Here is a 24,626-nt window from a genome sequence, read left to right on the forward strand (position 1 = left end):
AATATCAAATCCAAGAGAGCATAACTTTAAGGTGAGAAGTGGGAAGTTTAACAAAGATGTGGGGAACAGTTTTGTTTTTACACAGGGACTGGTAGGTGAGTGGAATGTGCTGCCAGGAGTGTTGGTGGAAGAGGACTGTCACATTTAAGAGGCCTTTTAGACAAACATATCAATAACAAGGGAATGTAGAGATGTGGATCTTGTGCTGGGAGAAAGGAACAGTTTAATTTGCCATTATGTTCAGCACAGACATTGTGGGACAGAGGCCCTGTTCTGTATTAACATGTTCTATGTTAGAGCCATAGCGTCACAGAAACAGGACCTGTGGTCCATCTAGTCCACACTGAACCATTTAAGCTACCTAGTCCCATTGACCTGCACCAGGACAATAGCCCTCCACACCCCTACCATCCATCTACCTAGCTAATCTTCTCTTAAACGTTGAAATCAAGCTCACATGCACCACTTGCGCTGGCAGATCTTTCCACGCTCTAATGACCCTCTGAGTGAAGAAGTTTCCCCTCATGTTCCCCTTAAACTTTTCACCTTTAACCTAGTTGTAGTCTCATCCAAATGCAGTGGAAAAAGCCTGCTTGCATTTACCTTATCTATACAACTCATAATTTTGTATACAGTACCTCTATCAAATCTCCGCTTAGTCTTTTACGTGACAAAGAATAAAGCCCTAACCAATTTTTCCTTATAACTCAAGTCTTCCAGGCCCAGCAATATCCTTGAAAATTTTCTCTGTGCTCTTCCAATCTTACTTATATCTTTCCTGTAGGTAGGTGACTAAAACTGCACACAACACTCCAAATTAGGCCTCACCAACATCTTACACAAATTCAACGTAACATCCCATCTCCTTTACTCAATACATTGATTTATGAAGGCCAATGTGTCAAAAGCTTTCTTTACGACCTTATCTACCTGTGACACCACTTTCAATGAATTATGGACCTGTATTCCCAGATCGCTTTGTCCTACTGCTGATCCAGTTAACCACATTGTCATCTATTCAGTGATCTGGATGCTAAACAAGAATAGACCCAGCACTGATCCCTGCAGCACTCCATAAGTCTCAGGCCTCCAGTCGGAGAGGCAACCATCTACTACCACCTCTGGCTTCTCCCAACGTCAAATCTGGTTTACTATCTCATCTTGAATGCAAAGTGAGTGAACTTTCTTGACTAACCTCTCATGCAGGACATTGTCAAATGCCTTGCTGAAGTCCATATAGACAACATCCACTGTCTTGCCTCAATCAAATTTCCTGGTAATGTCCTCTAAAAATATCTATAAGATGGGTTAGACACAACCTACCATGTACAAAGCCATGCTGACTATCCCTAATATCCATGTCTTCATATCAGGTCCCTCTAGAATACCTTCTAATAACTTTCCCACTACTGATATCAGGTTCACCAGCCTATAATTTCCCCATACATTTTTAGAGCCTTTCTTAAACATCATCACCCCTTAAACATTTCTTAAACATCAGCTATCCCCTAATCCACCAGTACCTCATCTGTCACCAAGGACTATTTAAATATCTCTGCTAGAGCCCAGCAATTTCTACACGTCTTTCTTGGTGTTCGCCACACCCCAACCTTGGCGTCATTTGCAAATTTGCTGATCCGAAGGAACACTTTGTCAGGCCTGGGGATTTATCCACCCTCATTTGCTTCAAGAGAGCAAACACTTCCTCTTCTGTAAGCTGTATAGGGACTACGAAGTTGATGCTACTTTGCCTCACTTCTATAGACTCTGTGTCCATCCCTCAAGTAAATACAGATGCAAAAAAATCCATTTAAAAATCTCCCCCATTCATGGTTCCACGCATGGATTACCAATCTGATCTTCTAGAGAACCAATTTTGTCCCTTGCAATCCTTTTTGTTCTTAACCCACTGTATCGTAAAATCCCTTGGGATTCTCCCTCCCATTCTCTGCTAGGGCAACCTTATGCTTTTGTTTAGCCCTCCTGATTTCAATCAAGTGTTCTTTTGCATTTCTTATTCTCCCTAAGTGCCTCATATGTCCCTACCTGCTATCACCTCTTTTTTTTCTTAACCAGGGCCTCATTTTCTCTTGAAAACCAAGGTTCCCTAAACCTGTTGTCTTTATCTTTTATTCTGACAGGCACATACAAGCTTTGCACACTCAAATTTACACTTTTGAAGGCCTCCCACTTACCAAGTACACCTTTGTGTCAGGACGCTGAAGCAGGGATCCAATCGCAGACCCAGTACTGTGCGCACAGTGATACTAATTGAGTAACAAATCCTGAGGTGCGAACAAAGTCAAAGTTCAGGCAGAGATCAAAACATCCAGAGAAATCCAAAAACCAGAATCAGGAAACAGGCAGAGTCAATATTCAGACAGACAGAGTACAGATACGAATACTGGAACGGCTCAGGAAAATTCACTGGCACAATCTGGCAACAACAGGTGAAAACACAGGACTGAAATACACTGAGCAATAAACAGAGAGGCAGATGATAGGTGGAGCACGATGAGACAGAAGTGGCAGCAATACAGGTAATAATGAGAAGCAGATGAGAGACGGAGTACTCAGTAATACAAGGGCCGAAGTAGAGCAAGAATGGGGAGAGGAGTACGTGGCAATACAAAACCACAGACTGACAGCTAGGGGGAAAACACACAAAAAGACAGAGTTCAACTGGAGGTACTGACACTTTGCCAGAAAACAGCCTGTCCCAATCCACACTTGCCAGATCTTTCCTGATACCATGGAAATTGGCCTTTCTCCAATTTAGAAACTCAGCCTGTGGACTAGACCTACTTTTCTTCCATATTTACTTTGAAAATAATGGCATTATGATCACTAGATGCAAAGTGTTCCCCTACAAAACATGTCACCTGCCTTGTCTCATTCCCAAAAAGCAAATCAAGTAGCACACACTCTCTTGTTGGGACTCCTAAGTACTGATAAAGGAAATTTTCCTCAACACATTTGACAAACTCAATCCCATTTAGTTCTTTTACAGTATGGGAGTTCCAGTCAATATGTGGAAAGTTAAAATTATCTACTGTAACAACCTTATATTTCTTTCAAGTCTGCATTCTCTCCACAAATTTGTTCCTCTAGATCCTGCAGAATGTTGGTTAGTCCGTAATATAGCCCCATTAACCTTTCGTATTCCTCAGGTCCACCCATATCACCTCACTAGACGAATTCTCCAGTCTGTCCTGACTGAGTGCTATTGTGACACTTTCCCTGACTAGTAAGGACACCCATCCTCCTTTAATCAGTTCTGCTCTGTCACATCTAAAACACTGGAACCCCGGAATATTTCGCTGCCAGTCCTGCGCCTCTTACTAATGGCTACAGTATCATAATTTCAGGTGTTGACAAAAGGGAGAAAGGGACCTGAAGAAATTAAAATGCAACAGCAGCTAATTAAACCATCTCAAGCATGTCACAACAACAATCTGGCACTCAACATCAGTAATACGAAAGAAATGATTTTGAGCTTCAGGAAGGGCAAGTCAAGGGAACACACACGTGTTCTCATGGATGAATCAGTAGTGAACAGTTTCAAGTTTCTAGGTGTCAACATCTCTGAAGATCTTGGGCATTAGCAGTCAGAATACTTTCAAAAGGCGATGCCCCAGGTATGCAGCATCCATCAGCTAGGACATGCCCTCTTCTCATTGCTACCATCAAGGAGAAAGTACAGAAGCCTGATGACAGACACCCAGCATTTCAGGAACAGCTTCTTCACCTCTGCCATCAGATTTCGGAATGGACAATACCTCACTTTTTGCTCTTTTTGCCCTACTTATTTTATTTATATTCCTTGAGGTAACTTATACATTTTTTATGTACTGTTGCCGCAAAACAACAGATTTCATACCATATGAAAGTGATAATAAATCTGATTCTGATACGAGTTAATTTAACTTCAGTAAAGGATTTTCTGATTCGGTTATGGACTAGTAATGAAAAAAAAATGTGAAAAATCCCAGCTAATCACAATGTCCTTTCATCAGTTGCCGGTGGAGAAGAGGTGGTGTGGTTGGATTACAGTGCTGGGCCCTTCCTTTTAGAAGTCCAATGTAATTTTAGAAGCAAAAGACCCATAAGATTGTTCTCTCTGTCCCTTACTCCTTCCTTAAGGACCTCCATTAACCTGGCTCTTTAGATAGATAGATAGATACATTATTGATCCCAAAGGAAATTACAGTGTCACAGTAGCATTACAAGTACACAGATATAAATATTAGAAGAGAAGTACAAAGAATAAATAATACGTTACCACGAACAGTCTAACGGGGGTGGGGGTGGGGGGTCATCACTTCCCTGGCTATAGGTTGACTCATTATAGAGCCTAATGGCTGAGGGTAAGGACGATCTCATATAGTGCTTTTTGGAGCAGTGCAGTTGTCTTAGTCTGTTACTAAAAGTGCTCATCTAATCAGCCAATGTGGCATGCAGAGGGTGCGAAACATTGTCCAGGATTGCCAGGATTTTCCATAGGGTCCTTTGTTCTACCACAGCCTCCAGTGTGTCCAGTTTGACCCCTACATCAGAACCAGCCTTTCTATTCAGTTTATTTATCTGGATTCTTGACCATCCAACAGACTATCTCATCTCCATCACTCCTATGAAGAGCCTCCATTCATGGTTCCAGATTTGCAGTTAAATGAAAGGGAGGGAAGGAAATGAAAGGAGACAAAATCAGTGAAATAGCAGAGAGATGCTGGTGAAAGGTGAAAGGGATAGGGTAGAGCGAACTAAAACAAGGTGGAGAAGATAGAGAACATTATTTATATATTTACTATTGTTTCCTTTTGTATTGTATTTTCAAGGTTTTTGACGATTGCACTTTGATTGTCTGTCCGTCATGTTGGGTGCGATTTTTCATTGATTATATTGTGTTTCTTTTACTTACTGTGAATTCCTGTAAAAAATTAATCTGAGTTCTATACAGTGAAATATACGTACTTTGATAATAAATTTGCTTTGACGTTGGAGGGGAATAAACAGTTGACATTTTGGGCCAAGACTCTTCATCGGGAATGGATGGAGCAGCTTGACCCAAGGTATTCACTGTTCAGACACTCTATAGATGCTGCCTGTCTTGCCGAGTTCCTCCAGAATTTTGTCTATGTTGTTCAAGATTCCTGTGTCTACGGAATCTCTTGTGGTTACAGTATTCCTCCTCAAGCCTGACTTTAATGGCCAGAAATGAACAAATTGCCACTACAGGAAGGTATCAAGTGGTCAAACGTCAACTACCAGGTGCCCTTAGCGAAATGCTTAAAATGAAATCTCAAGCACAATGAGGATGGAAAGAAATTCCAATTACACTTTTGTGTAAGATGGTATGTTATGTTGAACATTGTTGCAGTACACGTTACCTTTAGGTAACCCTGATAGCATGCAGGGGAAAAAAATCTGTTATCTATCTTACAGAAACACTGCTCAGTTTGTGACAAGCCTCCACATAAAAAACTCCCTGCTCCCAGAGCAATCACACTTGTTCAGTTGCAGTGCTGAAACTCTGAATGATTCCACTGTCCCAGACAGTCCTTACTGTCTGCAGTCCACCCCCAGCCTCAAACTATTACCTGCTTGGGTGGGAAGATGTGCAACAGTTGACGGATGATGTTGTTGTACTGTGTCTCCCAGTGTCTCCTGGCCCAGGCGACACAATCAGCCCAGGATTTGGGCTTATCGACAACCAGGCTCTTGTAAACACCTTCAAGGATTTCCAAAGCTTGACCTTCGTGCAGCGTCATGGTCTGATCCATAAAAGAAGGGTTTCTGTTCAATGTAATGAGGAGACAGTTAACCATCAGTGCCTAGTCTCCAGTCAAGAAACAAGCAAGATTATAGTGTACCGAGATTTGTGAAGAAGAGAATAGCTGGAGATGAAGACGAATAAGCAATATCGTGAAGGATAGCACCCTCTCAGCTCATGGACTGTTTGCCCCTCTCACATCAGCATGGAAGCTACACAGTATCTGTGCCAGGACAACCTGACTCAAAAACAGTTACTTCCCCCAAGCAGTAAGGCTGATCAACATCTCTGCCCCTAACCCACCCCTCCACATGCCCCACCACTATACACATAACAGCCCCTCAGCACCTTTCATCCTCTCCAGTCTCTCACCACCCCCTTCAACCCCCCCCATTCACTGTCACTTTACACTCACACTTCACATCTCATACCTGCACTGACACACTCCTCTCTACAGTCCCTCTCCACCCCTTTCATCCCCCCCATTCACCTATCATTTCTTGTCAAAGTCACCTTATGTACAGGTAGTCCTGTACCTGGCGTCACTTTATGTACGTACAGTATAATCAGTCTGTGGATATAGAGTAATCTAACCTGACATACATACAGCCACCCTCAAACAGTTACTTACAGTTACATGCTTTATAGAATTGCTGTTATATTTAGTTTGATTATTTTTTAATGCTTATAGTGTTTTTTATGCTGTGTAGAATCTGGGGTAACAACAATTTTGTTCTCCTTTACACCTGCGTACCGAAGAATGTCAATTGAAGAACTTGAATCTTGAAATAGTTATAGTCTTAACAGCACAGTAAATGAAGCATGTCTGGTTATCAAAATTTTCACTTCTGCTGTGAAGGAATTCAGTGTGTGGCAAATTCCACCACCTAAACAATGCCCTTCTCAGTGTTAATTAACCACAATCCTGTTGCTGGCCACTGTGTCTCTTAGGTGTGCTTCCATTTAGAAGATCCAATTAAACTTGTGCAGCACGCTCCTTCCTTTCGATGTTAACTTACTGTGACACAGCTGACTAGGTAAAAATTAAACTGCTTTCAAGCACTCAGCAAATCAGGCAGCATGTGAGGAAAGAGAAGCACCATTGATACTTCAGGTCAAAGATGAAGCATTATCTCTGTTTCTGTTACTGCAGAGTGCTGCCTAGTAATTCACATATTTTATTTCTGGGACGGGAGAGGTTCTGGAGGATTGGAAGATTGTGGATGTTGTTCCCTTATTCAAGAAAGGGCGCAGAGATAGCCCAGGAAATTATAGACCAGTGAGTCTTACTTCAGTGGTTGGTAAGTTGATGGAGAAGATACTGAGAGGCAGGATTTATGAACACTGGAGAGGCATAATATGATTAGGGATAGTCAGCATGGCTCTGTCAAAGGCAGGTCATGCCTTACGAACCTGACTGAATTTTTTGAGGATGTGACTAAACACATTGATGAAGGTAGAGCAGTAGTTGTGGTGTACATAGATTTCAGCAAGGCATTTGATAAGGTACCCCATGCAAGGCTCATTGAGAAAGTAAGGAGGCATGGGATCTAAGGAGACACTACTTTGTGGATCCAGAACTGGCTTGCTCACAGAAGGCAAAGACTGGTTGTAGACGGGTCATATTCTTCATGGAGGTCGGTGACCAGTGGTGTGCCTCAGAGATCTGTTCTGTGACCCCTACTCTTCGTGATTTTTATAAATGACCTGGATGAGGAAGTGCAGGGATAGGTTAATAAATTTTCTGATGACAGAATGGATGGGAGTGTTGTGGATAGTGTGGAGGGCTGACAGAGGTTACAACGGGACATTGATAGGATGCAAAACTGGGTTGAGAAGTGGCAGATGGAGTTCAACCCTGATAAGTGTGAGGTATTTCATTTTGGTAGGTCAAATATGATGGCAGAATATAGCATTAATGGTAAGACTCTTGGCAGTGTGGAGGATCAGAGGGATCTTGGGGTCTGAGTCCATAGGACACTCAAAGCTGCTGCGCAGGTTGACTCTGTGGTTAAGAAAGCATATGGTGCATTGGCCTTCATCAATCATGGGATTGAGTTTAAGAGCCAAGAAGTAATGTTGCAGCAATATAGGACCCTGGTCAGACTCCTATTGGAGTACTGTGCTCAGTTCTGGTCACTTCACTACAGGAAGGATGTGGAAACCGTAGGAAGGGTGCAGAGGAGATTTACAAGGATGTTGCCTGGTTTGGGGAGCATGCCTTATGAGAATAGGTTGATTGAACTAGGCCTTTTCTCCTTGGAGCGACTAAGGATGAGAGGTGACCTGATAGAGGTGTACAAGATGACGAGAGGCATTGATCGTGTGAATAGTCAGAGGCTTTTTCCCAGGGATCAAATGGCTAGCCCGAGAGGGCACAGTTTTAAGGTGCTTGGAAGTAGGTACAGAGGAGATGTCAGGGGTAAGTTTTTTTACGCAGAGAGTGGTGAGTGCGTGGAATGGGCTGCCAGTGACGGCGGTGGAGGCGGAAACGATAGGGTCTTCTAAGAGACTTCTGGATAGGTACACGAAGCTTAGAAAAATAGAAGGCTATGGATAATCCTATGTAATTTTTAAGGTAAGGACATGTTCAGCACAGCTTTGTGGGCCAAGGGGCCTGTATTGTGCTGTAGGTTTTCTCTGTTATATGTTCGATCCTAATTCCAACATGCACAATATTTTTTTACTGATGTTTTTATTGATAAGTTTTACATTGTTAAAAAATGCTCATAAATCCATTTTACTGCATTTTAAATTTCATAATTAAGTTTGTTGAAATTTGGCTTAATGTCAGTCCTCCAGGGTACAAAATGTGTTATCGCTTACATTAAGCGTCAGTCTAGCAGCTACTGCGCTTTAATTGCTGTACAAATCTTTGTGCACTTGCATTAAAACTCAATAAAACAACCACTGAACTCTAACAACAACTTCTGATATTTGGTTTCATTGAATTCAAAGTACCCTCAGTTTGCTGAAAATGATGGTGGTAAATTATTACTTGTTCAATCTGTTTGTTGCTTCCTGCAGATCACGGCGAGTGTTAAATGTAAGGGATTCTGAAGACGCTGGAAATCTTGAACAGCACATACAAAATGCTGGAGGAACTCTGCAAGTCAGGCAGCTTCTACAGAGGGGAACAAACAGCCAACATTTTGGGCCAAAACTCTTCATCCAGTCCTGATGAACAGGTTTTGGCCTAAAATGTTGACTTCTTATTCCCCTTCACAGACAGTATACTCCATCTTCTACGCCTTGTTTTAGTCAGGTCTACCCTTTTCCTTTCACCTTTCACCAACAGCTCTCTGCTACTTCACTGATTTTGTCTTCCCTCTTATTTCCATTCACTCCCTTTTATTTAGTTACAAATCTGGAACCTTAAATGGAAACACTTCATTGGAACAAGGGAGAGGAGATAGGAGGATGGATGGTCAAGATCCCAGATAAACAGCCAGGTTTATTGAAACCCTTAAGGAAGGAATGAGGGACAGACAGGAAGAATTTAGGGAGTGAATCCAAGAGCTTAGGGTCTTGGCAGCTGAGGGAATGGCCACTACAGAGCAGTGGAGGATGGCAAAGATAAGCTGGGAAAATGCAAAGATCTGGAAAAGACAGTGACACTGCATTAAAGTGTCCACCTTTGTCATGGGGAAACAAAAGTATAATACAAAATAAATATGAAATTTCAGATAGTTCTGGGATTTGCGGAAGGCTTGGAGATGAGGAAGTATGCAAGGGTTTGAACAAAATGGTGAGTTTTTCATTAGAGTTCTAGACAGGTACAATGTCCTTTGATACATTGAGTCAGCACTATCTAGTTTGCCCCTCGCCTTCCCCACAAGCCCAAAGCCTCAACGTAGCATTTTGTGAATTTCTGCACAAATTGTGACAAAGATTATGAAACCATAAGACCATTAGACATAGGAACAGAATTAGGTCACTCAGCACATCAGGTCATCACCAAGAATCTCACATGGTCTATACATACCAGGCGCCTCCTTCACCTCAAATCCTAAGAACTTTCTACAGGGGCACAATTGAGAGCATCCTGACTGGCTGCATCACTGCCTGGTATGGGAACCATACTTTGATCAATCACAGGACTCTGCAGAGAGTGGTGCGGACAGCCCAGCACATCTGTAGATGTGAACTTCCCACTATTCAGGCCATTTACAAAGACAGGTGTGTAAAAACATTGCAAAGGATCATTGGGGACCTGAGTCACCCCAACCACAAACCAGCTATTACCATCTGGGAAACGATATTGCAGCATGAAAGCCAGGACCAACAGGCTCCGGGATAACTTCTTCCACTAGGCCATCAGACTAATTAATTCATGCAGTTACAACTGTATTTCTGTGTTATATTGTTGTACATACTATTTATTATAAATTACTATAATTTGCACATTGCACATTTAGATGGAGACATAATGTAAAGATGTTTACTCCTCATGTATTGAAGCACGGAAGGATGTAAGTAATAAAGTTAATTCAATTCAATTCAAAAAGTGCGACCTAACTTGTGTTTTATAAAGCCTCAGCATTATCTCCTTGTTTTTATGTTCTATTCCCCTTGTAATATACTATAACTGCCAACATTGCATTTGGGTTTAAAAAGAACAGAGAGGGAGGCAAAAGAGGTGGGGACGTGGCATTGCTAATTAGGAATAGTTTCACGGCTGCAGAGAAGGAGGAAGTCTACTAAGTCAGTGTGGGTGGATGTTAGAAACCGGAAAGGGACAATAACTCTACTTGGTGTTTCTTATAGACCCCCCCCCCCCCCATTAGTAACAGAGACATTGAGGAGCAGATAGGGAGGCAGATTCTGGAATGCTGCAATAATAATAGGGTTGTTGTGATGGGAGATTTTAACTTTCCTAATATTGACTGGCATCTCCTTAGTACAAGGGGTTTAGATGGGGTGGAGTTTGTTAGGTGTGTTCAGGAAGGTTTCCTGAAGCAATATGTAGATAAGCCAGTTAGAGGAGAGGTTGTACTTAATCTGATATTGGGAAATGGATCTGGTCAGGTGTCAGATCTCTTGGTGGGAGAGCATTTTGGAGGAGACCACAACTCTATCTCCTTCATCATAGCGCTGGAGAGGGAAAGGAGCAGACAATTTGGGAAAACATTTAATAGGGGTCAGGGGAAATATGACGCTAATAGGCAGGAACTAGGGAACAGATGTTCTCAGGGAAATGCACGGAAGAATTGTGGCAAATGTTCAGGAACCATTTGCATGGAGTTCTGCATAGGTATGTTCCATTGAGGCAGGAAAGGACGGTAGCATTAAAGACCCATGATGTACAAAGGATGTAGAAAATCTAGCTAAGAAGAAAAGTTTACGAAAGGTTCAAGAAACTAGGTACTGTTAGAGCTCGAGAAAATTACAAGCTTGCTAGGAAGAAGCTTAAGAATGGAATTAGGAGAGCCAAAAGGGGCCAAGAGAAGGCCTTGGTGAGCAGGATTGAGGAAAATCACAAGGCATTTTACACGTTATGCGAAGAGAAAGAGGATGAGCCATATGGGAATAGGACCAATCAGGTGTGATAGTGCAAACGTGTGCACAGAGTTGGAAGAGATAGCAGAGGTACTTAATGAGTACTTTGCTTCAGTATTCACCAGGGAAAAAGACCTTGGCAATTGTGGGGATGACTTACAATGGACTGAAACACTTGAGCATATAGACCTTAAGAAAGAGGATGTGCTGGAGCTTTTGAAAAGCATTATGTTAGTTAAGTCACCAGGCCCAGATGAGATATACCCTAGGCTACTGTGGGAAGCGAGGGAGGAGATTGCTGAGCCTCCTGCGATTATCTTTGCATCATCAATAGGGACGGGAGAAGTACCAGAGGATTGGAGGGTTGCAAATGTTGTTCTCTTGTTCAAGAAAGGGAGAAGAGATAACCCAGGAAATTATAGGCCAGTGAGTTTGACTTCAGTGGTTAGAGAAGATCCTGAGTGGTAAGATTTATGAGCATTTGGAGAGACATAATCTGATTAGCGATAGTCAGCATGGCTCTGTCGAAAGCAGGTTGTGCCTTACGAGTCTGATTGAATTTTCTGAAGATGTAACAGAACACATGGATGAAGGCAGAGCAGTGTATCTGGATTTCTGTAAGGCATTTGATAAGGTTACCTATGCAAGGCTCCTTCAGAAAGTAAGGAGGCATGGGATCCAAGGAGACCTTGATTTGTTGATCCAGAATTGGCTTGCCCACAGAAGGCGAAGGGTGGTTGTAGATGGTTCGTATTCTGCATGGAGGTTGGTGACCAGTGGTGGGTGCATGGAATGCACTGCCGGCAGCGATGGTGGAAGTGGATACAATAGGGTCTTTTAGGAGCCTCTTAGATAGGTACATGGAGCTTAGAAAAATAGAGGGCTATGTGCTAGGGAAACTCTAGGCAGTTTCTAGAGTAGGTTACACATGGTCGGCACAACATTGTGGGCTGAAAGGCCTGTAATGTGCTGTAGATTTCTATGTTCTATGTTAATTGAGAAGAGAGGAGATGGTATAAACATTGATCTAACTTAGTCATTTCTCCTCTCACATCTTCTCTGTTTTTCCATTCCCCATTCTGACACCCCTGTTACCCTTTCTCTTCTCTTTACTTGCCATCACCTCCCTCTGGTGCCCTATTTCCCAAAGCTCTTATCAGATTTCTTCTTCTTCAGCCCCTTACCTTCCCCAACTATCACCTCCCTGCTTCTCCCTTCATAAAACCTGCCCCTCATTTTCTTATTGTGGCTGCTTCTCTTTTCCATTCCAGTCCTGATGAAGGGTTTCGGCCAGAAGTGTCTACAGTTTATTCCTTTCCAGTGATGCCACCTGACCTGCTGAGTTCCTCCAGCATTTTGTGCTTTTGCTCAGATTTCCAGCATCTGCAGATTTTCTATTGTTTGTTTTCAATAGGATCTTGCTGTGCACCAATAAGATGCCAGATTTCCTCCACTACAGGGTGGAGTTTTACTTCAAGAACAGTTGATTCACTGAAGCAGAGAGAAAAGAGAACCACACTCCACCCTAGGATGAGTACTGGATCTCTGATCTGTCCTGAGTGTCTAACCTGGACCAGGCACAGTAATTTACATTCAGCTGGATGTCGGTGATGGATAAACACGGAAACAAAATGTAAGCAAAGGATCTGAGATGGAAGGAAGAAAATTGCTTGCAAATCAAAAGTGCAGAATTACTATTGTTTGACAGATACTTTGTTTATTGAAGTTCCACCTACTTAACTTACTGTCAGCATACAAGATAAACAATCTCTTCAGTAAACTGTGAGGCTGAAACTGTTACCTTTTTAAGACAATTTCTTGGTTCTGTTCTTGAAGGGGGAGAAGAACTGCAGGGCTAAAAGCAGAGGCCCTGTTCAGCTTCAGTGTGAGGCCATAAATGGGCAGACAGCCCAACAAGAGATCTTTCTTACAGCAAAGGAAGCCAAATATTTTTTGACTTGCGTTTGCTTCAGCTAGTTCCTTCTGGAGATAGTGGTTTGTCTGACAGCTCCTAAAGGGGAGTCTGTGTCTGCTCAGTACATTAAACTTCCAAATACGTTCATTCCCCCAAAATCCCCAGCACTCTGATCTTTCCCAGTCAGAGCATTCCATGCTATCCCTCTCACTGTATATTACACTCACCCTTCCCCCACCCTCTCTGTCACACCCCAAACTCACTAAGCCCAACTTTCTCCTCCAATCTCCCATTCCCACATCCTCAGCCTTTGCAATCCCAACATTTACCTTCCATGCCATAGGTACATCGTTGAGAGGGGTATAGAGGGCAATGGTTCAGGTTCAGGTGCAGTTAGATAGAACTAGGCAGAAGTCCAGGCCGGCATGGACCAATTCCTTCTTCCCCCTAGGCAGTTAATCTGATTAACCATATAAATTAGCCCTCTACACACCTTCTATCTATTACCCCCATCACTGCACTGCACTGCAAATGCCTTAACCCATTTTTATAATGCTGTTTAATTTATAAATACATGCTGGTACCTATGCATTTATGCACATTTTATTCTTTACACGTCCTTTAACCTCTACCTTTTTTTTTATATAATTCCTTATTCTTAGTAACTGTTGAATGTTGCTTTGTGTTGCATGTTGCACCCTGACCAACACACCACAGCAAATCCCCAACACATGTAAATGTGTATGGTGAATAAAGTTGTTCCTTGATCTTTGAACTTTTCCATCACTCCGATCCTCTCTAAAATGGTCTGTGGTTCCATGTGGAATTGTAACCTGATAATAACGGGGTTGAGCAGTAGCACAGATGATGGTCTCTGCCTCACAGTCCCAGAGACCCAGGTTCAACCCGGATCTCAAGCACTGCCTATGTGGAGTTTGCAGGCTCCCTCCACAACTGCATGGATTTCCTGCGGTTCTCTGCATTCTTTCCACATCCCATAGATAGGCAGTTTGGTAGGTTAATGGCCCACCGTAAATTGCTCTGAATGTGCAGCGGAGAGAATCTTGGGGGAGATGACGGGTATGTGAGGAGAATTAAACAGAATGGGGTTTAAGTAGGGTTAGTATAAATAGGTGCTCAATGGTTGGCATGGACCTGATGGGATGAAGACCCTGTTTCTGTGCTGAAGCTCTCTGTAACTTTTTTGTCGCCTGCCTTACGAACATTCTTTTCCATTAACATCGCCTCAGTACAGATTCCATTAAATCCCAACCACAGCTGTTTTCGCTGCATGTTCTCTTCTCTTCCACAAGATAAACCAGAACAAACAGGGATTAAGACCATAAAATCATAAGACAAAAAAACAGAATTAGGCCATTTGGCCCATCAAATCTGCTCTGCCTTTCCATCATGGCTGATTTATTATCCCTCTCAACCCCATTCTCCTGCCTTTTCCCCATAACCTTTAACACCCTGACTAACTATAGGAAGGATGTGGAAGCATTGGAAAGGGTACAGAGGAGATTTACCAGGATGCTGCCTGGTTTAGAGAGTATGCATTATGATCACAGATTAAGGGAGTTAGGGCTTTACTCTTTGGAGAGAAGGAGGATGAGAGGAGACATGATAGAGATGTACAAGATAATAAGAGGAATAGATAGAGTGGATAGCCAGCGCCTCTTCCCCAGGGCACCACTGCACAATACAAGAGGACATGGCTTTAAGGTAAGGGGTGGGAAGTTCAAGGGGGATATTAGAGGAAGGTTTTTTACTCAGAGAGTGGTTGGTGCGTGGAATGCACTGCCTGAATCAGTGGTGGAGGCAGATACACTAGTGAAGTTTAAGAGACTACTAGACAGGTATATGGAGGAATTTAAGGTGGGGGCTTATACGGGAGGCAGGGTTTGAGGGTCGGTACAACATTGTGGGCCGAAGGGCCTGTACTGTGCTGTACTATTCTATGTTTCTATGTTTAATCAAGAACCTATCAACTTACGCTTTAAATATATCTAATGATTTGGCCTCCACAGCCATCCATGGCAATGAATTACACAGATTCACCTCCCTCTGGCTAAAGAAATTCCTCCATGTCTATGTTCTAAAAGACGTCCTTGTTTCCTCATAAGAATAAGAAATCTACTTACTCCAGGTACTTGTTGACATTCTCTCCGGCCTGCTTGAAGAGTCCTTCAAACTGGTCCCGTGCCCACTGTAATTAAACACATCCAAAACATCACCATCCAATCAGTGGGATAAAGACAAGAGACACCACATTGAGCTTGGTGGGGGAAGGGGAGGAGGTGGTCAGGCAATATAATGTACGGATGGTAGTGTAGCAGTTAGTGTAATGGTTTACAGTGCCAGCAATTGGAAGATCGTGGTTCATTTCCCACCATTGTCTATAAGGAGGTTGTACATTTTCCATGAGACCACATTGCTTTCCTCCGGGTGCTCCAGTTTCCTCCCACAGTCCATAGTAAGTTGTAGGAATGCTGTGTTGGTGCCTGGTGTTCGTTGACACAAAATGGCACACTCCACTTCATGTTTCGATGTACATGCGACAAATAAAGTGAATCTTTATCTTTTTAATCTTTGGATGTTACAGAGTGTAAGATCCAGGTTCAAAGATTCGAATCCAGCTCTCTGTTAGTGTCCATGGTCTTGAATTTGGGAAGGGGATTTATCAGACAGAGGAAACAAATGACTCTTTCTGCTTTTTTATCCATTAAAACTGTTCATCCAAAGCACATTTTAGTCAAATTAAGTTTATTGTCATTTAACTATATACACTTAAACTGTCAAATGGGACAACGTTTCTCTGTGCCAGGGTGTAAAGCACAGCAGTACACATATAACACACAATAATTTAGGAAAGAAAGGATAAAAGCTACAGGTGGTTTCCACATAAATAAACAAAGTATCTACCTAAATTCAATACCATCAGGTACAGAACAGACTAACTAGTGACACTTCGAATACGATGTGGCAGGGAGTTCAGAAGCCTAATGCCCTGAGGGAAGAAACTGTTCCCCATCCTGACTGTTCCTGTCTTTATGCTTCGGAGTCCCCTGCCTGACGGCAGAAAGTCAAAGAGGATGCTGGATGGATAGGTGGGATTATTGATAATACTACAGCTCCTGTGTATGCAGTGCTCCCGATAAATGCCCCAGGTAGATGGCAGGGAGACCCCTATGATTCTCTCACTGTTCTCACAGTCGTTTGTAGGGACTTCCAGTCCAATGCACGGCTACTCCCATACCAGATGGAGATGTAATTTGTTAGGGTGCTTTCAATGGTGCTCCTGTAAAATTTAGTTAAGATGGAGGTGGGGGGGGGGTGGTGAAGTGAAGCTTTGTTTGTCTCAATCTCCTTAGAAAGTCCATTAGGCATTGCTGTGCCTTCTTGTCCAGGGAGGTGATGTTGAAGGACCAAGTGATGTCACCCATAATGTGAACTCCCAGGAACCTGGTGCAATTAACTCCCTACACAGAGGAGCAATGTATTCACAGAGGGTGATCGTTCATTTGCACCTTCCTGGAGTCCATAATGATTTCTTTGGTCTTCTCCACATTCAAACTTAGGTTATTGTTCTCACACCAATCCACCAGTCACTCCACTTCTTCTCTATACTCTATCTCATTGTTCTTGATAGGGCCAGCTACCGTTGTGTCTTCTACAAACTTGATAACACAGTTTGAGCTGGATCCTGTGACACAGGCGTGTGTGTCAGCAGTGTGAACAGCAGTGGGTTGAGCACACAGCCTTGGGGAGTGCCAGTGCTCAGCATAACGGGACTGGAGACATTGCTGTCCACACAGACTGATTGTGATCTTTCTGTTAAGAAGTCTAGGATCAAGTTTCTAGGATCTGGATCCGGTAGGAGGTGTTGGGACCCTGCAAGGACAGTGTCTGGGGTATGATGGTGTTGAACACCAAACTGAAGTCTATAAACAGCAGTCTGGCATATGAGACCCCATTTTCCTGAAGGGACTGGACAGAGTGGAGGGTAGAAGCTACTTACATCATCAGTGGATCAACTCGAGTGATAAGCGAACTGGAAGGGACCCAGTGTAGTCGGGAAAAAGGAAATGTGCTCCATGACCAGCCACTCAAAGCATTTCATAATGGTTGCTATTAATGCCACCGGATGATAGTCATTTAGGCAGGTTACTGTTGCCGTCTTTGGCACTAGAACGATGGTTGCTGCCTTGAAAACCAAGGGGACAATGGATTGTTCCAGAGAGATACTGACTATATCTGTCAGCACCTCTGTCAGCTGGGCTACGCAGTCTTTCAGAACCTGACCTGGCATATTATCGGGCCCTGCAGCTTTGCATGGGTTGACTCTGGCCAGGGTCTTCCTCAGCTCAGCTTCAGGTACACAGAGTTTCCATTCCCCTGGGGGGAGTGGGGTGCAGTGCCTTCCTCGCCAGCATTTTGTTCTGCACATCAAACCGTACGTAAAAGGCATTCAGTCTGTCAGGGAGTGAGGTGTCCAGGTCACCGATGCACAGGCTAGATTGTAATTCTCTGAGTTCCCTGCCAGATGCCCCTTGTGTCTCTGGTATTGCAGAAATGGCTGCATATTCTCTGAGGATACTACCATTTTGCCTTCCTGATGGAGCGGAAAGCACAGTTCCTGCTTCCCTGAGAACTGGGGATCTGCTGTGATGCCTCAAATAGTTCAACTAGCTTACTGACTTTCAAATGCTAGGCTGACCCTAAGCCCCAAATATATGTGGAGCCATGTACCACCAGTAGAAAAGGGTGAAAAGGGGAAAATTAAAAAAAGTAAAATACCTTAAAGAAGGAGAGACAGACTTGAACAGGCTGTACCATTCAATGAGATCACAGCCTGCTCTGCTTATTTTCCATAAGACATAGGAGCAGAATTAGGCCATTCGGCTATCAAGTCTGTTCCACCATTCCATCAAGGCTGATCCATTTCCCTCTCACCTCATTGTCTTGCCTTCTTCCAGTAACCTTTGACACCCTGACTAATCAAGAACCTATCTACCTCTGCTTTAAAACGCAAACAACAGGAATTCTGCAGATGCTGGAAATTTAAGTAACACACATCAACGTTGCTGGTGAACGCAGCAGGCCAGGCAGCATCTCTAGGAAGAGGTACAGTTGACGTTTCAGGCCGAGACCCTTCGTCAGGACTAACTGAAGGAAGAGTTAGTAAGAGATTTGAAAGTGGGAGGGAGAGGGGGAGATCCAAAATGATAGGAGAAGACAGGAGGGGGAGGGATGGAGCCAAGAGCTGGATAGGTGATTGGCAAAGGGGATATGAGAGGATCGTGGAACAGGAGGTCCGGGGAGAAAGACACGGTTGGGGGGGGGGGGTGGACCCAGAGGATGGGCAAGGAGTATAGTCAGAGGGACAGAGGGAGAAAAAGGAGAGTGAGAGAAAGAATGTGTGTATAAAAATAAATAACGGATGGGGTACGAGGGGGTGTGGGGCATTAGCGGAAGTTAGAAAAGTCAATGTTCATGCCATCAGGTTGCAGGCTACCCAGACGGAATATAAGGTGTTGTTCTTCCAACCTGAGTGTGGCTTCATCTTTACAGTAGAGGAGGTCGTGAATAGACATGCCAGAATGGGAATGGGATGTGGAATTAAAATATGTGGCCACTGGGAGATTCTGCTTTCTCTGGCGGACAGAGCATAGGTGTTCAGCAAAGCGGTCTCCCAGTCTGCGTCAGGTCTCGCCAATATATAGAAGGCCACATCGGGAGCACCGGACGCAGTATATCACCCCAGCCGACTCACAGGTGAAGTGTCGCCTCACCTGCAAGGACTGTCTGGGGCCCTGAATGATGGTAAGGGAGGAAGTGTAAAGGGTATGTACAGCACTTGTTCCGCTTACAAGGATAAGTGCCAGCAGGGAGATCGGTGGGGAGGGATGGGAGGGACAAATGGACAAGGGAGTTGCGTAGGGAGCGATCCCTGTGGAAAGCGGACAGAGGTGTTTACCCCTCGATCGTGACCCCACTAAGGAGCACCAGGCCATTGTCTCCCACACCATCACTGACTTTATCCGCTCAGGGGACCTCCCATCCACTGCTACCAACCTGATAGTTCCCACACCTCGCACTTCCCGTTTCTACCTCCTACCCAAGATCCACAAACCTGCCTGTCCTGGCAGACCTATTGTCTCAGCTTGCTCCTGCCCCACTGAACTTGTTTCTGCGTACCTCGACACTGTTTTATCCCCCCTTGTTCAATCTTTCCTACCTACGTTTGTGACACTTCTCACGCTCTTAAACTTTTCGATGATTTTAAGTTCCCTGACCCCCACCGCTTTATTTTCACCATGGATGTCCAGTCCCTATATACTTCCATCCCCCATCAGGAAGGTCTCAAAGCTCTCCGCTTCTTTTTGGATTCCAGACCTAATCAGTTCCCCTCTACCACCACTCTGCTCCGTCTAGCGGAATTAGTCCTTACTCTTAATAATTTCTCCTTTGGCTCCTCCCACTTCCTCCAAACTAAAGGCGCCCATATGGGTCCTAGCTATGCCTGTCTTTTTGTTGGGTTTGTGGAACAATCTATGTTCCGTACCTATTCTGGTATCTGTCCCCTACTTTTCCTTCACTACATCGACGACTGCATTGGCGCTGCTTCCTGCACGCATGCTGAGCTCGTTGACTTTATTAACCTTGCCTCCAACTTTCACCCTGCCCTCAAGTTTACCTGGTCCATTTCCGACACCTCCCTCCCCTTTCGAGATCTTTCTGTCTCTATCTCTGGAGACAGCTTATCCACTGATGTCTACTATAAGCCTACTGACTCTCACAGCTATCTGGACTATTCCTCTTCTCACCCCGTCTCTTGCAAAAACGCCATCCCCTTCTCGCAATTCCTCCGTCTCTGCCGCATCTGCTCTCAGGATGAGGCTTTTCATTCCAGGGCGAGGGGGATGTCCTCCTTTTTTAAAGAAAGGGGCTTCCCTTCCTCCACCGCCAACTCTGCTCTCAAACGCATCTCCCCCATTTCACGCACATCTGCTCTCACTCCATCCTCCCGCCACCCCACTAGGAATAGGGTTCCCCTGGTCCTCTCCTACCACCCCACCAGCCTCCGGGTCCAACATATTATTCTCCGTAACTTCCGCCACCTTCAACGGGATCCAACCACTAAGCACATCTTTCACTCCCTCTCCCTCCACTTTCCACAGGAATCGGTCCCTACGCGACTCCCTTGTCCATTCGTCCCCCCCATCCCTCCCCACTGATCTCCCTCCTGGCACTTATCCTTGTAAGCGGAACAAGTGCTACACATGCCCTTACACTTCCTCCCTTACCACCATTCAGGGCCCCAGACAGTCCTTCCAGGTGAGGCAACACTTCACCTGTGAGTCGGCTGGGGTGATATACTGCGTCCGGTGCTCCCGATGTGGCCTTTTATATATTGGCGAGACCCGACGCAGACTGGCAGACAACTTTGCTGAACACCTACTCTCTGTCCGCCAGAGAAAGCAGGATCTCCCAGTGGCCACACATTTTAATTCCACATCCCATTCCCATTCTGACATGTCTATCCACGGCCTCCTCTACTGTAAAGATGAAGCCACACTCAGGTTGGAGGAACAACACCTTATATTCCGTTTGGGTAACCTCCAACCTGATGGCATGAATATTGACTTCTCCAATTTCCGCTAATGCCCTACCTCCCCCTCGTACCCCATCCGTTATTTATTTATATACACACATTCTTTCTCTCTCTCTCCTTTTTCTCCCTCTGTCTCTCTGACTATACCCCTTGCCCATCCTCTGGGTTCCCCCCCCCCCACCTTGTCTTTCTCCCCGGGCCTCCTGTTCCATGATCCTCTCATATCCCCTTTGCCAATCCACTGTCCAGCTCTTGGCTCCATTCCTCCCCCTCCTGCCTTCTCCTATCATTTTGGATCTCCCCCTCCCCCTCCCACTTTCAAATCTCTTACTAACTCTTCTTTCAGTTAGTTCTGCCGAAGGGTCTCGGCCTGAAACGTCGACTGTACCTCTTCCTAGAGATGCTGCCTGGCCTGCTGCATTCACCAGCAACTTTGATATCTGTTACCTCTGCTTTAAATATACCCAATGACCTGGTCTCCACAGGTATCTGTGACAGTTTTCTGTCCCCATACTCCTGATGATCCCAATATCCTCTTCATTCCAAATGCCAAACACCTGTTAAACACCAAGCCTACTCCAAATCATCCTGTTTTCATTATAGTCCGATCAATTTCTCCCAGATTTTATCAATCACCCCTACATAATGGGGAAACCTGCAATATCTTTCACTACAAAACATAGTTGCTAACTGAGTCAGTTTCCAAACTGATTTTCCCAATCGACCTGCATGTTGAAATCTCCCAGGATTATCACAACATTGCCCCTTTGACTCTCCTTTTCTACTTCCTGTTGTAATCTGTGGTCCACATCCAAGCTACTGTTGGGAGGGCTGTACTTAACTGCCAACAGGGTCCTTTTAATCTTGCAGTTTCTTCACTCAACCCACAAGGATTCAACATCTTCTGATCCTCTGTCACATCTTTCTACTGATTTGATGCCATTCTTTACCAGTAGAGCCATGCCACCCCTCTGCCTAGCTTCCTATTCCCCAATACAATGCATAATCTTGGACATTCAGTTCCCAACTACAACCATCCTTCAGCCACGATTCAGTGATGGCCACAACATCATACCCAACAATCTGTAAAAGTGAAACAAGATCATCTACCTTATTTTTGTTATACTCCATGCATTCAGATATAACAATTTGAGAGCTGCATTTGCTACGCTTTTTGACTTTGCATCCCTAATGCACTGATGGCTGGCTGCAATTACGTCCTATCATCTGCTTACCCTTCCTGACAGTCTGACTACACATTATCTTTGCTTTTATACCATCTATCTTATCCTAAGCCCCTTCATTCCAGTTCCCACCCCCATGCCAAATTAGTTTAAACCTTCCCCAACAACTCTACCAAACCTGCCTGTGAGAATATTGGTTCCCCTCGGGTTCAGGTGCAACCTGTCATACCTCCCCCAGAAGAGATCCCAATGATCCAAGAACCTGAAGCCCTGCCTCATGCACCAGCTTCTCAGCCACATATTAATTTGCCAAATCATCCAGTTTCCACCCTCATTGGCATGTGGCAGAAATTACTACCCGGGACGTCCTGCTTCTCAGCTTTCTACCTAGCTCTCTAAATTCCCTTATCAGGACCTCTTTGCTTTTCCTTCTTATATCATTGGTACCAATATGTACCAAGACATCTGTTTGCTCCCCAAAATGTTGTGGACGTGATCCGAGAGGTCCGTGCCCCTGGCATCTGAGAGACAGACACAGAGTAAGGCACAGCAGCATCAACTTCATGGACCCTGTACAGATTACAGAGGCAGAGGTGTTTGGTACCCTGAGGCAAATCAGGGTGGATAAACTCCCAGTGCCTGACAAGGTGTTCCTTTGGACCCTACGGGAAGCAAGTGCAGAAATTGCCGGGGCCCAAGCAGAGATATTTAAATCATCCTTAGCGACAGGAGAGGTACCAGAGGATTAGAGGATAGCCAAAGTTGTTCCCCATATAAAAAGTTTCTAACCAGAAACTAGGAAATTAGTGAGTCTGCCATCAGTTGTAGGAAAGTTATTGGAAGGTATTCTAAAGGACCAGATATATAAGTATTTGGATAGACATGGACTGATTAGGGATATTCAGCATGGCTTTGTGCGTGGTAGGCCGTGCATAACCAATCCTTCAGAATTTTTCAACTAAGTTACCAGGAAAGTGGATGAAGGTAAGGCAGCGGATGTTGTCTACATGGACTTCAGCAACGCATTTAACAACCTCCCGCATGGGAGACTGGTCAAGAAGGTTCAGTCGCTCAGCATTCAGGATGAGGTAGTAAATTGGATTAGACATTGCCAGAGAGTGATTGTAGATGGTTGCCTCTCTAACTGGAGGCCTGAGACTAGCGGTGTGCTACAAGGATCGGTGCTGGGTTCTTTGCTGTTTCTCATCTATATCAGTGATCTAGATGATAATGTGGTTAACCGGATCAGCAAATTTGTGGATGACACCAAGACTGGGGGTATAATGGACGGTGAGGAAGGCTATCATGGCTTGCAGGAGGATCTGCAGCAGCTGGAAAAATGGGCTGAAAATGGCAAATGATATTTAATGCAGACAAGTGCGAGGTTTTGCATTTCAATAGGACTAACCAGGGTAAACCTTACAGTCCGGTCACTGGGGAGAGTAGTAGAATAAAGAGATCTGGGAATACAGGCTCTTAGTTAGCTGAAAGTCGCATCACAGGTAGATAGGGTCATAAAGAAAGCTTTAGGCATGTTGGCTATGAAGGATCAAAGTACAGGTGATGGGATGTTATGTTGAAGTTGTATAAGACATTAGTGAGGGAAAATTTGGAGTATTGTGTGCAGTTTTGGTCACCTATCTACAGGAAAGATGTGAACAAGTTTGAAAGAGTGCATAGGAAACTTACAAGGATGTTGCCAGGTCTAGAGGGCCTGAGTTATAAGGACAGATTGAAAAGGTTAGGACTGTATTCTTTAGAATATAGAAGACTGAGAGGAGAATTGATAGAGGTATACAAGATTAAGAGGGGTATAGATAGGTAAAATTAAAGTAGGCTTCAACTGAGGTTGGGTGAGACTACAACCAGAGGTCATAGGTTAAGGGTGAAAGTTGAGAAATTTAAGGGGAACATGAGGGGAAACTACTTTACTGAGAGGGTGGTGAGAGTGTGGAAGGGGTTGTCAACAAAAGTGGAGCATGTGAGCTTGATTTCGAAGTTTGAGAGAAGTTTGGATAGGTACATGGATAGCAGGGATATGGAGGGCTGTGCAGTTCAATAAGGGTAGGCAGTTTAAATGGTTTTGGCATGGTCAGATGGGCCAAAGGGCCTGTTTTAGTGCTGTACTTCTCTGAGACTCTATATGCTTACCTGTGGACTGCTGAGAACTTGCCAATAACACTCAAGCATTAGCAACTTCTGGAGCATGTCACTCAGGGACTTAGGCTATATTATATTTTTTGTGTGATTGTACGTTTACTGCTATTTTATATGTGTTTTGTGCTGAATATGATTGAGGGTACTATGTTTTGCACCTTGGCCTCAGAGGAACACTTTTTCATTTGGCTGTATTCATGGGTATTCATGTATGGTTGGATGACAATTAAACTTGAACTTGAGACAGAGGCAGATTCATAAAACATAGAACAGGGTAGCACAGTACTGGCCCTGTAGCCCACAATGTTGTGCCAGTCTTTTAACCTACTCTAAGATTAACCTAACCCTTCCTTCCTACATAATCCTCCATTGTCTATCATTTAATGTGCCTATTAATAGTTTCTTAAATGCTCCTAATGTATCTGCCTCTACAACCACCCCGGCAAGCTGTCGCACTCACCTACCACTCTCTATGGAAAAAAC

The 24,626-nt window shown here is 44.2% G+C and overlaps 1 protein-coding gene across 3 annotated transcripts in view; it reads right to left on the reverse strand.

The window, feature by feature from the left end:
- Positions 1 to 24,626, reverse strand: part of LOC140211205 (ubiquitin-like modifier-activating enzyme 1) — a 468,204-nt gene that overhangs the window by 308,131 nt on the left and 135,447 nt on the right. For all 3 annotated transcript variants that reach the window (XM_072280798.1, XM_072280799.1, XM_072280800.1), the window contains exons 16-17: positions 15,329 to 15,393; positions 5,598 to 5,793 (exon numbers count right to left, since the gene is read on the reverse strand). In XM_072280798.1, the coding sequence (XP_072136899.1) occupies positions 5,598 to 5,793; positions 15,329 to 15,393 (261 nt within the window). The remainder of the gene's footprint in view (positions 1 to 5,597; positions 5,794 to 15,328; positions 15,394 to 24,626) is intronic.

Source organism: Mobula birostris, chromosome 16 (assembly GCF_030028105.1).
Source record: "Mobula birostris isolate sMobBir1 chromosome 16, sMobBir1.hap1, whole genome shotgun sequence".
In the NCBI taxonomy this organism is placed as follows: domain Eukaryota; kingdom Metazoa; phylum Chordata; class Chondrichthyes; order Myliobatiformes; family Myliobatidae; genus Mobula; species Mobula birostris.